Source organism: Strigops habroptila (genome assembly GCF_004027225.2).
Source record: "Strigops habroptila isolate Jane chromosome 13 unlocalized genomic scaffold, bStrHab1.2.pri S16, whole genome shotgun sequence".
Classification (NCBI taxonomy): Eukaryota; Metazoa; Chordata; class Aves; order Psittaciformes; family Psittacidae; genus Strigops; species Strigops habroptila.
The window spans coordinates 2308379-2324934 of NW_022651054.1; the positions used below are offsets into that span (position 1 = coordinate 2308379).

Sequence of the window (16556 nt, forward strand, 5' to 3'; positions counted from 1 at the left end):
CCTGCTGGTGCCACCACAAAGGACACCAGCAGGGCCACCGCTGAGGTCATCAGTGACGCCATGAGGAGCATCAACTCCCGCAATGCCACCAGGGATGGTCCCAACAGCGACACCACCAGCACTGGCACCGGCAGGGCCATCGGTGATGTGACCGGTGCCACCACCCATGGCATTGCCACCAGCCACCACCCATGTCCCACTCGTGCCCCCTCCTGCCGAGCCCCCCCTCCCCATCCACCACAGACAGACAGGACAGGGCTGCCGGCTACAAAGTGCTTTATTGCCACCGCCGTGGTCCCCGAGGCACGGGGACCCCGCAGCGGGGACACGGAGGGGGGTCCCTCATGTCTGCAGCTGCAGCAGGGCGGGCGCCGGGGGGGCCGGGGGCTGTGCCTGCCGGTGGCAGCTCTCCAGCTCCCCCAGCACCCCGAAGAGCCGGCGCAGCCCCTCAGGCAGGGGGGCACCTGCAGGGAAGCACAGTGAGAGCCTGCACCCCCCCCAAGGGGGGCACCCCACAACACCACAGCCCCTTGAGCCCCAGGGTCAACATCCCACCCACAGCATTCCCAACATCACCCTACCTTCTCCCTGAGGACCGTTTTGGGTGTTCCCCCGCTCCAGCAGCTCCCAGTACTTTTCCCTAGGGAGACAGGGAGGAGAAGGATGGAACCTTGGCATTAGATGGGGTGCTCGGGGGGGGTCCCCCCGGGGTTGAGGCTCACCTGAGGGTGTCCCGCAGCCCCTGGAGGTGACGGAAGAGGCGCTGTGCTTCCACCGCGGGGTCCATGGGGTCGCTCCAGTCCTGCAGGGTGACTCCGTGCCGGGTCCGGTCACAGCCCGGCCCTGCGGGGCAGCAGCGTCAGGGGACGGGGGGACCCCACCAGCACCACCGCGGGGGTCCCGGGTCCCCTCCTCCTTGTACCCGTCCTGTCCCTCTGATGGCAACAGCTCCACTTGTCCCCGCGGAAGACGCCGGGGTGGTAGGCGCGGAGCACACGGGGGTTGTTGCCGCACACCTTGCGCAGGGCTGACAGCCACTGGTTCAGCTCGTTCACACACTGCAGGGGGATGCTGGGGGTGAAAAGGGGGTGTCCGAGGCTGGGACACCCCTCATGTGCCCCCTCATCCCCATCCCACCTTGCACTGCAGGTAAGCTGTCTCCTGCTGGCCGCCTGCATCCATGTAAACCACCTGCATGACATGAGAGCTCCCAAAGCTCTTCTCCTCCACCTTCTCGGCCGCAAGGATGTCACGCAGGGCGATGGCACCGCTCTGCTGATGGAGGGGAAACACACACGGGGGGTCAGTGCCGCCCCGCTGCCCCCCCACTGCCCCCCAGCACGCCCCTACCTCTGCGCCAGGGCTCTTGCTGAAGCTGAGGCTCTCCCCGGTGAGGCAGAAGTGGAGCTTCTTGGACGCAGCACTGAGCAGCGGCCCCTTGCCCTGCGTCTTGTGGACGAAGAGCAGCCCCTCCTTCAGCACCGCGCTGGGGGGGGGGCAGCGGCTGCCCCTCACCTTCCTCCTCCTCCTCCATCTCCACCAGCCGGGTGATGAAGTCCTTCAGCCGGATGATGCCCTGCTGCAGGGTGGGCAGCAGCGGGGCGAGCCACGGCTCCTTGGCCCGCCCGGCCGCCGGCTCCATGTTGCCCACCATCTGGATGGCCTGGAGACCCCCGGGATGCAGTGTCACCAGCGGCAGACACAGCCCTTCCCAATGGGAAGCAGGGTGACGGCACCACCCGCCTCAGTGTCCCCCCATCCCACCTTGGCCAGCAGCAGCAGCGTGCGGCTGGTGCGAGCATCAGCGTGTGTGTCCCGCAGGTGGAAGAGCTTTGGGGTCATGATGGCCGGTGAGAAGAAACGGAGGCAAAGGAAGCTGGTGACGGCCACGAACTTGACGTGCTGTGGCCAATAAGGTGGAGAGAGACGTGAAGGTCTGTCCCAACACAGGACAGCCCCAGGCACCACATGGATCATTGAGTGAGGGACACAGGGTCATGGAATGGTTTGTGTTGGAAGGGACCTTAAAGCTCATCCAGTTCCAACCCCTACCACGGGCAGGGACACCTTCCACTAGAGCAGGTTGCTCCAAGCCCCTGTGTCCAACCTGGCCTTGAACACTGCCAGGGATGGGGCAGCCACAGCTTCTCTGGGCACCCTGTGCCAGCGCCTCAGCACCCTCACAGGGAAGAACTTCTGCCTTAGATCCAGCCTAACCCCCCCGTTTAAATTTGAACCCATCACCCCTTGTCCTATCGCTACAGTCCCTGATGAAGAGCCCCTCTCCAGCACCCTTGTAGCCGCCCTTCAGATACTTGTTATTTGGGTGCAGCACAGCCCCACTGTCCCCCTTGCACCTCATCCCTGCGGGGCTGCCCCATGCCCAACAGGGACCCCATCAACCAGAGCTGGGGACTGCCCCCAGTGCCCCTGGGGATGTCCCTGTTCAAATCCAGCCCATCCGCTGCCGGAGCCCAACCTGGTGCTGTGGGAAGCGCTCCCCGACGCGCTGGAAGAGCAGCTGGAACACAGCACGGATAACGAGGGGACACATCGGAGCCGACCTCACGATGGCATCCAGCACGTCGCCCAGGTAGGACTGGAGGTGCTGGCGGCCCTGCTCGATCACTTCACCCTCTGTCTGCACCCGGTGCAGCCCCGAGCACCTGCGGGAACCATCATTATCACCCCATGGCCAGGGCACCCCATGGCCAGGGTACCCCCTGCTCCACCACCCCATGCGCCCCTTACCCGACGTCTTTGGTCTCCACCTTGCCGGGGTCCAGCTCCACGTGCTTCTTCTCCTCGAACACGCGGTTGATGGTGGGGCCCAGGACAGCGTGCAGGTACGGCAGCCCCGTCACCTGCAGAGGGACCATGTAGGGATGCTGATGTGGGGCACGGACACAGGTTTGGCACCAACACCTCCAGAGTCCCCAGTAAAGGTCACCCAGGGGATGATCTCCAACCTCCACCCCGAAGAACAGACACAGCCCCACCAGCCCTCCCAGTAGAACTGGGAACTGGCCCCAGTGGGGACAGCCCAGAGCCAGGTTTCAGGCACTGTGGCACCTTGAGGAAGGACTCCATCGACTTGGAGGCGAGGGAGTTGCTCCGGAACAAAGTGTTGGGCTCGCCTGCAAAACAGGAGAGGGTCTGTGGCCTGGGGGATGGCCACAGGTCACCCACATGGCAGCTGCAGTCATGGGGGGTATTTACAGGAGCTGCACCCTCCACCTCCGGCCATTTCTGTGGGAGCTATGGGGATTCCCTAACCTCAAACCACTTGCTTCTCCACCATCCTGAGCCCAGGAGTTGCTTGGGATGAACCCAGGAGTTGCTTGGGATGAACCCAAGAGATGCCCACCCAGAGCGCAGCATGCTGGCTGAACCTCAACCATTACCCCCAGAAAATCACCACACAAGGTCCTGGAGGTTTTGCAGCCCCATGAGATGGTTGGAAGCCTCCAGATCCACTTCCCGCTCCAGCCTTACAGGGCTTGGCCAGCTCCAACTCGAAGAGCAGGTCCAGGAACTCCTTGACCAGCCCTTGGCCCAGGAAGAGTTTGACCAAGCTGATGGCGACCTCCTGCTGGCACTCGGCCGTGGTGGTTTCATCCAAGAGGGTGACCAGATGCACTTGGCCATCCTGGTGGGAACAGGCACCACGATGCGATGGGCTGAGGCAGACTCATGCCCCAAGAGAGAGCCGGAGGATGGTGGGTGCCCTGGCAGGGCTCTGCATGGACCCTCACCTGCCGCCCCGACTGCACCTCCTGGCACAGGAGCTGGACCAGCGGCTGGTAGCAGTGCGAGGGCAGCACCGTCTCGTCCCGCAGCCTCACCTGCAGCTGCAGCGAGCCCAGGCTGCCTCGGCGCCTGCAGGAGCACGGGGTGGAGGGAGGGATAGGCAGGTAGGTAGGTAGATAGGTGGGTGGGTGGGTAGATAGATGGGTAGGTAGATAGATAGATAGAAAGGTAGGTAGACACATGGGTGGGTTGGTAGATGCATAGATGGGTGGGTAAGATAGATAGAGAGGTGGGTAGGTGGGTAGATAGATGGGTGTGTAGGTAGATAGATAAATGGATAGGTGGGCAGATAGACAGGTAGGAAAATAGACAGAGAGGTGGGTGGGTAGGTGGGTGGGTAGATGCGTGGGTAGATAGATGGGTGCGTAGATAGATAGAGAGGTGGGTAGATAGAGAGGTGGGTAGATACATGGGTGGGTTGGTAGATACATAGGTGGGTAGGTGGGTACGTAGATAGATAGATAGATAGGAAAATAGATAGAGAGATGGGTAGATAGATGGGTGGGTAGATAGATAGATGGGTAGGAAAATAGATAGAGAGGTGGGTAGATAGATGGGTGGGTAGATAGATAGATGGGTGCGTAGATAGATAGAGAGGTGGGTAGATAGATAGGTGGGTAGGTGGGTAGGCAGGCAGGTAGGTGGGTAGGCAGGCAGAAGTACTTCACCAAGCAGGACGTGGCCCAACAGCCCAGCAAAACCTGGGCAGGCACGTGGGGCCACCCTGCACTTACCCTGCTCCCAGACAACAGCATATCCAGGCGCTGCCCCTCCAAAGGGATGCTGTGGCCCAGAACAACCCCCTCCCCAGCACCACCCCAACACCCCTGTGCCAAGACTCACCCGTCCTCCCTCGCCCTGGACGCGTCCGGCTGCAGCCTGAACCAGCCCTCATCCTGCCCGGCCTCCACCAGCCCCTGCACCCCGAACACCACCTGCAGGGGAGGCAGCACCCACAGATCTGAACCCGCAGATGGGGCAGGGGAAGGGTCCCAGTCACTGTCCTGTGGGGCTGGGTGGGCAGGGCGATGGGCAGCAGGGATGGGTTCGGGGCTCACCTTGCCCAGGAAGTCGTTCTTGCCCACAAGGTCCCAGTCCCACACCTCCACGCACAGCTTCTCCCCGGCGGGCTCAGCCAGCTCGAACTCGAAGGTCTCGTTCCAGCGCGGGTAGCAGGACTTCTTCACCACCTGCAATGGCAATGGCTTCATCCCCATCTCCGTCTGCATCCAACAACCCTCTGGGAACACTCAGCTGGGAACGCCGGGGCTTCCCAGCGGGATGGTTTCACCAGCTGAAGTTGTACTCACCGTGCTCTCCTGTGTCTTCCCGTTGTAGCGCAAGCGGACAAAGGGGTCGGAAGCACCATTCCGGTCCTTCCTGGCTAAATCCCTGCCGAGAAGAGGGGGAATTTACCAGCGACTTCACTATGGGCACCCACTGCCCTCCTCAGTTCCCCAGCATCATGAGGCACTGGAAGGGGTTGCCCAAAGAAGTGGTGAATGCCCCATCCCTGGCAGTGTTCAAGGCCAGGTTGGACACAGGGGCTTGGAGCAACCTGCTCTAGTGGAAGGTGTCCCTGCCCGTGGCAGGGGGTTGGAACTGGATGAGGTCCTTTCCAGCCCAAACCATTCTGTGATTCTATCTTGAGATGCACACCAGAAAGACCAGCAGATGAGGTGGACCTTAACCCAGCATCCCACTCTGGGTGGCAGGTGCTCTGCACCCAAGGGCAGGTAACTGAGAACACCCTGATTTCCAGTGGGGAAACTGAGTCACAGACACATCCCAGCTGCACACACAGACCCTCTCCCCGTGCCCCCTCCTCACCTGGCCTCCAGCACAGCGCAGCGCAGCCGCCGGCCCTGGCTCCCCACCACCTCCACCCGCAGGTGGATCTCTCCCTGCACCTCCTCGTCGGGGTCCACCTCGCTGAGGCTCATCCAGCCGCTGTATCCTGTGGGGAAAGGGGGACCCTCAAGAGGGATCATTGAGGGGACCCTCGGGTTCAGCTCATCACAGGGGTGGGAGATGGGTCCCTACTGATCACCCATCACCTTACCCTTGGGGTGCTCCGCCAGCGTGTCCCGGGTGATGCAGACCTTCCCAATAACGTCATCGCGGCTGGAAAACAAAAGCCGGGAGCAGGACACGGTGTGGGATGAGGAATGGAGCCTGCCTGCTTCTCCAAGCCCCAGCAGGACAGCCCCTGATGTGTGTTTTGGGGGGGGAAAGGCAGACAGGTGTCCTGGGCTGGGGCCACCACAGTGTGTCCGTCCCCATGGGGCACCTCAGCCACCCTTTGCTGCCAGCTGGAAAACAACTTTACCCTTTCGTGTCCCAAAGCCCAAGCCAGCACGGCCGGGTGTGGATTCTCTGGTGTCTACAATGGGGTTGAGCATGCAGGCAGCCAAAGCCACCAATATCCCACAGCCAACCTGCCCATACCTGAGCGCATCCTCATCCATGACGTAGATGGAGATGCTGTGAAAGGTGGGCTGGAGGTGCACCTCGTATTCCTCCCCCCAGAACGGGGACAGCGTCTTCCACACTGTGGCAGTCCTATGGGGCAGATAGCACTGGTGATGGAGGGGATGGGGGTCCCTCACTGGGGCGCTCCCCAGCTCTTGGTGACACACGGCTGGGGGCAGCACCCACAGATCTGAACCCTCAGATGGGGCAGGGGGTGGGTCCCTGTCACTGTCCTGTAGCTCTGGGCTGGCAAGACATGGGGGTGGCTGTGAGCTGTGTCTGGAGGAGCAGCACAGCCCAAATTAGGAAATAGTAATAATTAGTAATAATAGTAATAATAATAAGAATAATGTAATAATAGTAGTAATATGATAATAGTAAAAAATTAATGATGATGATAATAAAATAATAACAATAACAACAACAATAATAATAATAGGCCCACAGCAGGGTGGATGGACGAACCCACAGCAGCCGGGTGTGCCAGCCCATGTGGGGACCAGCCAGGGCCATGGAGCCACTCACCTGATGATGGCCTCATCGTCGATCTTCACGATGCAATACGGGTCGCTGCTCCCCGTGCTGGAAGGACAGGGCATGGCTCTGTCAGGGCCACCAGCCATGGCCTTGGCCCCATACCCCAATCCCATGGGGTTCGCATGGTGATGGGCAACCAAAGCCTTCAGCCCCGGCAAACCACCCCGCAGAGGAGGTTTGCAGGGATTATGGGGTGCTGGGGTACAGAAGCTCCCCCAAAGCCAAAGGCTTCAGCAGGTGGATTTGGCCAGAGCTGCAGCACGTGCTGACCCCGCTTTGCTCATAGCCCATAGAAACACATCCCTGAGCGTGTCCGGCTGCCACATCCTGCTGGCAGCCAGCAGAGGCTTTCCTCTTCCAGATAGGAAGGCCAAGAACAAACAAACCCACCCTTTCCCCGAAGCAGCTCCAGGCACCCACAGCCCCATCGCACTTGGAGCGAGGCCACGGCAGCCCCAGGGTACACCCGGAGCCCTGACACCTCCGTAGGGATGGCGACATCCCCAGGGACACCCCAGCGATGCAGAGGGTGCGAAGGGCAGGCAGCGTGTGCTGTTGGCAGCCGCCGTGATGCTCTGACCCTGCTTCCTCCCTGGGGACAACATGAATCATCGCTCCCGAGCGCTGTGGCTCAAAGAGAAATCACTGTTTTACAGCTTATTGCCCCAGTTCATCAGAAACGAGGTGATGCGGCTGCAGGCAGGGACCCCAAGCACAAGTGATGTCCCGATCCCAAAATTAGGGAGGCTGAGAGCCAATTGCTGGGCGGGGGATTAAAGGGATTTGGGGTATTGAAAGGATTTGGGGTGCTCTCTGCCCTCCCAAACATGGGTGCAGGGGGGTTCTCCGTGCTGTGCATCCTGGGTACCACACCAGCATCCCCATCTCCAGGCACCTCCATTATCTTAGTCCACGCATGATGCAGGCAGGTTGCCAAGAGCAGCTCTGTGCTCCAGCCACCCTCTGGAGAGGTTTTTAATGAGAGCAGTGGATGAGGCGTCATTAACTCGAGCCTGTCGCTGACATTTCCTGCCTTATGCAAACCATGGGGCGGGCAGGGAGCACGCAGGCAGAAAGGGAACATCTGCCTGCCCGAGCGGTGCCCAGCAACGCAGGGCAGGCTTCAGATGGGAGCTGCTTGATGCTGACAGCGGGAAAGCCTTGTCCCCAGCACGGGGATGTTCCAGCACATGGGCTGCTCCATGTCCCCTGGATGGGGGTGCCATGAGCCATGTGAAAAGGGGAAGGTTGGGCTTTAAAAAGAGGAAATGAAGATTGAAGTTTAAAGCTTCATAGCACATAGGGGGAAGGGGGATAAACGTGTGAGATCCCCGCTGCCACCCACCCCAGAGCTGGGGGCTGAGAATTGAATCTGTGATTGAATATCCATTGGTGTAGACAGTGGTGCCGCTTTGTCTGGCCCTTGGGAATGGGAGGCAATAAAATACAATCAAATCAGGTTATTTTCCTTGCTTTCCTGCAATGAAGAAGCAGGGGAGGATCTTACAGCGCTCAGCTGGGAGGGGGCTCATGCTCCCACTGCATCATGGCGGGGACACAGGGCCAGAACCCAGCCAGGGCTGAGCTGGAGCTGCTGCAGCTCTTCCTGCCTGCCCAGATTCTGGCAGTGGAGTTTGGCAGCAGCAGCAGCCGGTTTCCTGCCTCTTTATGGGCAGTTTCATGGTTTCATGGCTGCACGGTGCCAAGCTCAGCACGGGGCAGGCGCTGGCTTGGAAGGCAAAACCAACCAGCAGCTCTTCGGTACCAGGAGGAGGTGGGAGACCCATGGGCACAGCCAGTGGGGGGCTTGGCATTGAACCCCACCGGAATCACAGGGCTGCTGGTGGTGGCACAGCTCCTTGGAGCAGGGACAGGCACAAACCGCAGCAACATCACCCGACTCCTGCGATTCCCTGTGCTGAATCCTGCAGGAGCTGGGGGGGGGTCCCACAAGGGTTCGGGGTCCCCCATGACCCTTCCGACCTGCAAACACACCGGGGCTGCTGCTGCCACCCCGCAGAGGGATTCCCCTGGGAGAGCAGCGGTGATCCCAAAGGCGGTGCCAGGACAGAGCCGAGGAACCGGCTCTCACCGCAGGGGAGGGGGACGGCGGCCAGACGCGGCCAAGGTCAGTTGGCAGCGGGTGATCCCGCCCGGATCCGGCGCTCGGGTTTCCCTCTCCCTGCCCAAAGCCACGTCCCAAAGCCACCGGTCCGGAAAGCTCCGTTCAAGGCGTTCTGGCACAGCGGCTTTCTGCGACAGGCTCCTAAAATCCATAACCTCCTATAAAGCAGAGCGTGCCCGCAGGGAGTTATGCCAAAGGGATTTAAAAACCAGGCTCTGACACACGGGATTTAAAAAAAGAAAGAAAGAAAAAAAAAAAGTCATGTTTCTTTCCTTGTTTATCCTCTTTTTCCATGACGGCTGCAGGGATTTTTGCTGCTTTTCCGGGAGCCCTGACCCTGCCCGGCTGCGGAGTGCTCCTCAACAGCCTCCTGCTGCCTTGGTGGCAGGGGGACACCCTGATCTGCCCCTCAATCCCGCCCCAACACTGTCCCCACATCCCACCCCATAAGGGTCAGAGTGATGAGGATAATGCTGGGATACGTGGAGGGAAAGCTGGACCCAAGGGGCTGCCAGCAGATCCCCCCGGACCCCAGCCATGCTTCAGCCAGAGAGGGGAATGGAGCCAGGGTCCTCCCAGCTCCTTTTGGGGGGCGGCTGTACCGGGGATCCCTGCAAAGGACCCAGCTCCAGGGCCAGCTGCAGGTAGGGGGGTGCGTGGTGGGGACAGCCCTGCCCCATGGCAGCACAGGGGGAGCCCCCCGAAGAGGCAGCACTGCTTGAGGTATCCTAAAGCACTGCTTGGGACACCATGAGGCTCCTGGGAGGGAACCTCGAAGCCACCCCAGAGGGTATCCCCAAATCAGGGGGGACATCACAGCACTCCCGAGGGGCCTCAAAGCACTGCTGGGGGCATTTAAAGCTATCCTATGGGGAACCCCCAATGCAAGGCAACCCCAAAGCCAACCTGATGAGAACCCCCAAAGTACACACACTGCTGGGGGACACACACCAAAGCCACCCTGGGGGGAACCCCCAAAGTGCACGCACTGCTGGGAAACACACACCAGAGCCACCCTGAGGAGAACCCCCAAAGCACAGTCACTGCTGTGGGGACCCCAAGCCATTCTGAAGGAGCCTCCAAAGCAGGGGGGACACCCCAAAGCCACCCTGAGGGGGAAACCCCGATGCGGGGGACATCGCAAGGCCACCCTGAGGACAACCCCCAGAGTACATGCACTGCTGGGGGACACCCCGAAGCCACCCTGGGGTTGTTCCCAATGCACAGGGACCTGTTGCGGGGACACCCCACAGCACTCCCGGGGCAGGAGGGCTCCCTCCCGGGCATGCTCCCCCCCCAAAACCCCTCCCGGCCGCCCCGGGTGCACTCACATGTCCTTGGCGGGCAGGTTCTTGCCCTCCACGATGCGGATGGAGAGCGCGCTGCGCCGGGCCATGGCGGGCGGGCAGCGGAGCGCAGTGGAACGGAGCCGAGCGCAGCCTCGAACCCGCGGCTACCCCAGCCCCGCGCCCATGTGCGGGCCGGCGCCACAGGCCGCCAATCAGAGCGCGGGGCGGGACAATAGGGCGGGGCTTGGTGATTTTTCCCCGCCACGATTGGACCTGACCGGGGATTGTGGGCGGGGATTGTGTGTTGTGGGCGGGGCTTAGCGGGTCCCCCGGGCACGGGTCCCCGCACGCTGCCGGGGTCCCCCCCGGACCCCCTCGGTCCCGCTCAGCCCCCGGGCACCGGCCGGTGCAGCCCCGGGGGGCTCAGCCCGGAGCCCTGCGTGAGCCGGCAGTTAAGGACCGGCCCCACATTGGGTCCCTGCTGCCCCCCGCACCCCAAGGAATGCGGGGGGCTGCAGCTCCCAGCTCAGCACCGGCCGCTCCCCGCTGCCCCGTTCCCCAAACCCACGTTTTTCTGGCTTTTTCTTGCTTTTTTACCATTTCTATTTATTTAATCAGTTCATCCCCCCCCGGCTGCAGCACTCCCGGAGGGGCTGGTGGCATTTCGGGGGTCCTGGGGCCGTCAATAGAGGAGGGGGGACGAGGAGCCCCACCTACAAGTCCTGCCCCGGCACCCAGCGCTGGGGCTCAGCGCCGTGCTGGCAGACACCGCTGGTCTTTGGCATTTGTGCCTGGACACTGCAGGGACAGCACGGGGATGCTATGGGGACACTATGGGGACGCTATGGGGACACTATGGGGACGCTATGGGGACACGCTGCCCCGTCCTGCGGCGCTGCCCCTCTGCTTCCCCCGCACAGGGGACAGGGGACAAGGCGCGGCCCCCTGCCACCATCGCTCACACCTCCCCGTGTGCCAGCTCCAGCCCTGCACACGCTCAGGGCCACATGTCCCACCTCCAGCAGCGTCCATGGACATGGGACAACCCCCCCAACCCAGGCTGCTTGACATCGGTGAAACGGGTGTTTCAGGTCGGGGTACGGGGTAGGATGGAGGGGACCCTGTTTGCCCGTAACACCATCCCCTTGGCTGAGCCGGGGCTGGTCTCCGCAGGAGTTAATCCCGGCTTTGGTGACTTTGCTTGGCTGGGCTCTATGGAGGCGGCTGCTGGCAGCGCAGCGGGGGGGGGCAGGTTGCTAACACCCCTCCCAGGCAGCGGCAGCACGCTCCGTAAGGGCGCCGTGACCATGGAGCCGGTGTAAATGCGGTGCTGACCTTTGCTCAGCGCCTACGGGGAAAACACGGGGGTGTTAATATATGTATGTGATGTGTATACGTATATGTATGTGATGTGTATATGTATATGCACACCCGCCCTGAGCCCACTTAAAGCGGGATACGGTTCTCTGCCCTGCTTGTCCTCAACACTAGAGGGTCTCATCCTGCCCAAGCTGCAGCATCAGGGTCCCAGAGCCCGGTGCAGGATCAGGAATGCTGGATCAGGCTCCCACAGCGCCAGGTACAGGACCAGGACCCCACAGCTCCCAGGTACAGGATTAGACATCCCCCCCGGTGCAGGATCAGGCCCCTCTGCCGGTCCCCTCTTGCCATCTCGTGGCTGGCAGGGGAACATCAGCAGCACCCAGGAAGGATTGGGTCGCCTCTGGGTGAATGAGACCCTCTTCTGGGTTTGGGGCAGGGAGAAATCGCTGTGGGGTGAAGGGGAATGGGAAGAAACACCCCCTATACCCACTGGAGCATTTCGGTGCTCCTCACCGCAGCGCCGGGGCTATTGGGGGTCAGGATCCCCTCTCTGCCTCACACCCCAGGGGAATTGCCCCATCCAAAGCGGATGCAGGTGACACCACATACCCAAGCTGGGTGTGAAAATGCTTCTTCCACTCCAGAGCATCGCCGGGCACATCCTGCCCTGGGGGCAGCCGTCCCGCACCCAGGGATGGGGCTCAGGGCCCTGAAGGGGGACACTGGGATGAGGCTGCGGGGGGCAGTGAGGTTCTGTGGGTGCCGTTCCGGGGCGGGAGGAACCACACACAGGAGGCAGAGGTTGGGCACAAAGCATGCGGAAAGGCCTTTAATGTCGCGCTCCAGCTCAGCTCCGGCCGTGCCCCAGCGGCGGTGGGCATCGTGCCACCGGCACCGGCGGTGCAATGCGCGGGGAGGAGCGTGGGGCCGCGCCGGGGGCTCAGAGCCGGGCCGGAGCTTGGTCGTAGACGTGGTGTGTGTTGTACCGCTGCACCGTCACTGCCTCCGGCTTGCTGAAGGTGCTGCTGCCGCCACAGGCATCCGAGCTGGGGAGGGGGGAAAAGGGGGTACCGGTGTCACCCTGTGACATGCCAGTACCCATCATGGCTCCTGGTGGGACATAGGGGTGACACTCACCCCCAGCACACCAGCATGGCCACCAGGCCGGCCAGCAGGGTGGCGAAGAGGATGGTGAGGATGGAGGTGAGGGCGATCATGGCAGCGCTGTGCCCGCGGTCCGACGTTGGGATGTTGTTCCATGGTGCGGCTGCGGGGGGAGCGGGACACGCACCCTGGTGTGTTTGTGGGCAGCCAGTGTGCAATTGCACCGTGCAAACACAATGTGCCCTCGCACGGTGCCATCGTGCAGGAGAGCTGCACCCCAAGATGCTGGTGCTCAGCATCCAGCCCCCCCCGGACCACCCCGCACCCCTCAACAGGAGGGATGCAGGATGGGTGCGAGGGGCAGGACGAGCCCGCTGGTACCTGTCTTCAGGGTGATGCGCTCTGACCAGCTTGTCTCGGCCACAGGGCCGGAGTCATTCCAGGCGACGAACTTCACCCTGGGATGGGATGGGAGGTTGGATGCGATCCGGGGGGCTGCCAGCAGCCCCGGGGAGGTGTCCCCATGTACATATGGGTATGGGTATACCGGTACGGCCCGGGGCCGGGCAGGGGGCCATTGCAAGTGGGCCTGGTGTTATCCCTTTGGCAGCTGGTCTCGCTGCCGACGCGCAGCACCGTGATCTCCCCATCAGTTTTGGGGCAGGGGTAGTTGAGGAGGGTGGTGTTGAGGGTCATGTAGGCAGAGGTGCTGTCCGGGAAGAGCTGGTACGCCCTGCCGGGGGACCCCGGCTCCAGGGTGCTGTTGAAGCTGTATACGCCTGCAGGGATGGGGATGGGGTGAGGAGGGACCGCGGGGTGCACGGGCAGCCCTGCGCACACCCCCAGGGCCCCCCAGCACCTCACATACCCTGCGGGACGGCCACCACCAGCCAGATGACGGCATCACCCAGCGTGTCGGGGAAGACGCAGCGGGGCTGGTCCAGCACGAAGGTGGAGGTGGTCGTCAGCCCCCCCAGGGACAGGCTGGACAGGGTCGGTGTGTACCGCATCGGGTCTGCGGGAGGAGACAAGGCGGGTGCAGCGCAGGGTGCGGATCCCCAGCGCAGCCCCTCACCGGGGCCCAGGGACAGAGGGAGCTGCCCCTGTGAGCCCGGCTGCGTCCCCCCTCCTCTCCCACCCCTGATTTTGGGCTCAGACACAGGAAAAGAGGGAGCAAAGACACACCCCCCCCCCCAGAGGACCCCACACTGGGCAGACCCCAGGTGACACCAGGGACGCTGGAGGTGGCACCCAGAATAGGGGCGGCATCAGCTGCCCTGCACCTCCAGGTCCGGAGGGGGGGCTGGTGCCTGTGCGCAGGGGACCCCCGCAAGCAGGAGACAATGAGGACCCCCATCCCATCCTATCCCATCCCGTCCTACCCCATCGCACCCCATCCCATCGGCGCTGTCGGACTCACCCTGGCCGCGGGCGGTCGCCAGGAGCAGGAGGAGCAGCGGGAGCATTGTGCGGGCTCCTGGGTGCCGAGGGCGGCAATGCGGGCGGATGGGCTCCGTGTCCCCACCAGACCCGCCTGCGGCCGCCAACCACCCACATTCCAGCGCTGGCCACAGCCCCGTGGCAAACTGGTCCAGCCCGTTTCCCCAGGGAGCATCGGCTGGATGTGAGCGCCCGCCGGCGGGGCGCGCTGAGAACTGCCGCGCTCATGGCACAAGTGACACACAGCCACCCCCCAAACACCAAGTGCCACCAAGCCCCGGCCCCGGATGGGTTTTGGGGGGACCCGGTACCCCAAAGCATCATCCCTTGGCCACAAAGGAGGAGGCAGTTGTGGATGCGAAGTGAGAGTTTACTCGGCAGGACACGGAGCAGGAGGCTGGGGGGCAAAGCAGCCCAGCCCCGGGGGGCTGCACCGGCAACCCGGGGGCCGGGACAGCGCTGGGGGGATATGGTGGGTCCTGTAGGATCTGTGGGTGCTGGTCCCTGAATCCTGGCTGCACAGGGACCCCCATGCCTTGGCGCTGCAGGGGGAGAGGAGGAGAGGTGTCAAGTACAGCCCAGGGGGCTGTGCTGGTCCCCCGACTCCAACCATCACCAAGGGGCCTTTTCTCCTCCCCAAACTATGGCAACCCCCCAGTTTAAGTAAATAAAGGCTTTTTAAAGGTTAAACCCTTCTCTCTGCTGATGGGGCCAAGGAGGGGGTGTGCTCCTGGGGTCCCCACATGGACACATCCCCATGCAGACCCGTACCCCATGGCACCGAGCACCGTGGCGGCCAGCACGGCCCCCAAGCTGGCAAGGATGGAGGTGATGACCACCACGGTGCTGCTGCGGTGTGCAGGCACAGGGTCGATGGTGCTCGGGCTGCTGGCTGGAAGGAAATGGGATGAGGGGTAACAGGGGACATGGGGATGGCACGGTGGGAAGGGGTTTTGGGGTGATGGCACAGAGCTGATGCTGTGCCAGCACCACGACCAGGAAAGGGTGGGGGTGCAACAGTGCCACCGGTACCTCTCCGAAGAAGGATGAGGTCGGACCATCTCGTCTCTGCTTTGGGGCCGTGGCAGCCCATCACCAGGAACTTCACCCTGTGGGATGGGAAGGGCAGTGGCACCAGGGGTGGGATGCGCACATAGAATCGTGGAGTCACAGGATGGTTTGGGTTGGAAGGGATCTTAAAGCTCATCCAGCTCCAACCCCCTGCCATGGGCAGGGACACCTTCCACTAGAGCAGGTTGCTCCAAGCCCCTGTGTCCAACCTGGCCTTGAACACTGCCAGGGATGGGGCAGCCACAGCTTCTCTGGGCACCCTGTGCCAGCGCCTCAGCACCCTCACAGGGAAGAACTTCCTTTTATCTAACCTGAACTTCCCTTGTTTCAGTTTGAACCCATCACCCCTTGTCCTATCACTACAGTCCTTGATGAAGGTCCCTCCCCAGCATCCTTGTAGCCCCCTTCAGACACTGGAAGCTGCTCTGAGGCCTCCGCACAGCTTCTCCTCTCCAGGCTGAACAGCCCCAATTGTTCTCATTCACCCTGGATGGGGAATTACCCGGGGTGGGATTTGGGGGTCCCATCCTGCCGCCTCACCTGTATGGCCCTGGGGAGGGCAGGGGCCCATTGCAGGGCTCCTGTCCCCTGCATGCCGTGTCCCCCCCAACGCGCAGCAGGGCCGGGCTCGGTGCTGAGCAGGCGAACGCATGGACCGGCGTCTCCAGCGTCATGTAGGAGTGCGCCGTGGGCAGCCGCTCGTACAGGGGCACGTCAGCCCGGGACGGGGGGTTCCTGAAGGTGTCCGAGGCTACACAGCACACATCGGGGTGAAGGTCTCAGTATCCCCATGGGGAGCATGTGCCGGAGCAGTGGGACTCACCGTTGGCAAACGCCACCACCAGCCAAACGGCATCGGAAGCGTTGGCCTGATGGTCGAAGATGCAGCAGGGTCTCTCCAGAGCGAAGGTGGTGGCCGTGAGCTTCCCCGGCAGTGCCGTGGTGGGTACATGGGGCACGTAGGGCAGCAGGGCTGGGGGAGCGGGCAGTGAGCAAGTGCTGACCCCATCCCGCATCCCCATGAGCATCAATGTGGGGACCCCCCAGCCATGCCCAGCCCGTAACCCCCTCCCTGGCACAAAGACCCATAGGGGACCCTTGCAGCCCCTCCGAGCCCCCCGTCCCCGCAGCAGTCACCCAGGCCCATGGCTGTGCCCGTCCCAGCCAGCGCCAGCAGCACCCGCAGCAGCTCCATGGCGTGGTGCCGGCTCCGCTCACCCTGTCCCAGTGCTGAGGGGATGAGCTGCCCCGTGAGCCCCTGGAGCCGGGCCCTCCCAGCGCAGCATTCCTGTGCACCGGCTCTGCCGGCCCGGCGAGACCCCGCGGCAAAGGGGACCGGCTGCACCTCCCAGGTCACCGGGTCCCAAACCCTGCCGGGGCCATCC

The 16556-nt window shown here is 62.7% G+C and overlaps 3 protein-coding genes across 3 annotated transcripts; all 3 read right to left on the minus strand.

The window, feature by feature from the left end:
- Positions 1–259: 259 nt before the first annotated feature.
- On the minus strand, positions 260–10392 carry LOC115602092 (ras GTPase-activating protein 4-like). The gene is given in 21 exon segments (XM_030472870.1): positions 260–464; positions 582–640; positions 723–843; positions 923–1058; positions 1138–1275; positions 1351–1504; positions 1506–1663; positions 1765–1902; positions 2480–2666; positions 2752–2864; positions 3073–3137; positions 3496–3649; positions 3756–3879; positions 4654–4745; positions 4869–5000; positions 5121–5202; positions 5641–5767; positions 5873–5934; positions 6259–6372; positions 6808–6864; positions 10276–10392. Coding segments are annotated over 21 exon segments (2400 nt in total). The 5' UTR covers positions 10341–10392; the 3' UTR covers positions 260–342.
- A 1966-nt stretch (positions 10393–12358) lies between these two features.
- On the minus strand, positions 12359–14163 carry LOC115602002 (uroplakin-3b-like protein 1). Its single transcript, XM_030472668.1, has 6 exons — positions 14081–14163; positions 13529–13675; positions 13208–13439; positions 13042–13118; positions 12694–12823; positions 12359–12602 (listed from the first exon to the last, which is right to left on the minus strand). Exons 1-6 carry the CDS (start codon positions 14124–14126, stop codon positions 12497–12499), a joined length of 738 nt encoding a protein of 245 aa, XP_030328528.1. The 5' UTR covers positions 14127–14163; the 3' UTR covers positions 12359–12496.
- Positions 14164–14470: 307 nt separating this feature from the next.
- Positions 14471–16222, minus strand: LOC115602119 (uroplakin-3b-like). The gene is made up of 5 exons (XM_030472906.1): positions 15995–16222; positions 15712–15922; positions 15133–15209; positions 14872–14992; positions 14471–14642 (listed from the first exon to the last, which is right to left on the minus strand). The coding sequence occupies exons 1-5, from the start codon at positions 16197–16199 to the stop codon at positions 14471–14473; spliced, it is 786 nt and encodes a 261-aa protein (XP_030328766.1). The 5' UTR covers positions 16200–16222.
- Positions 16223–16556: the final 334 nt, after the last annotated feature.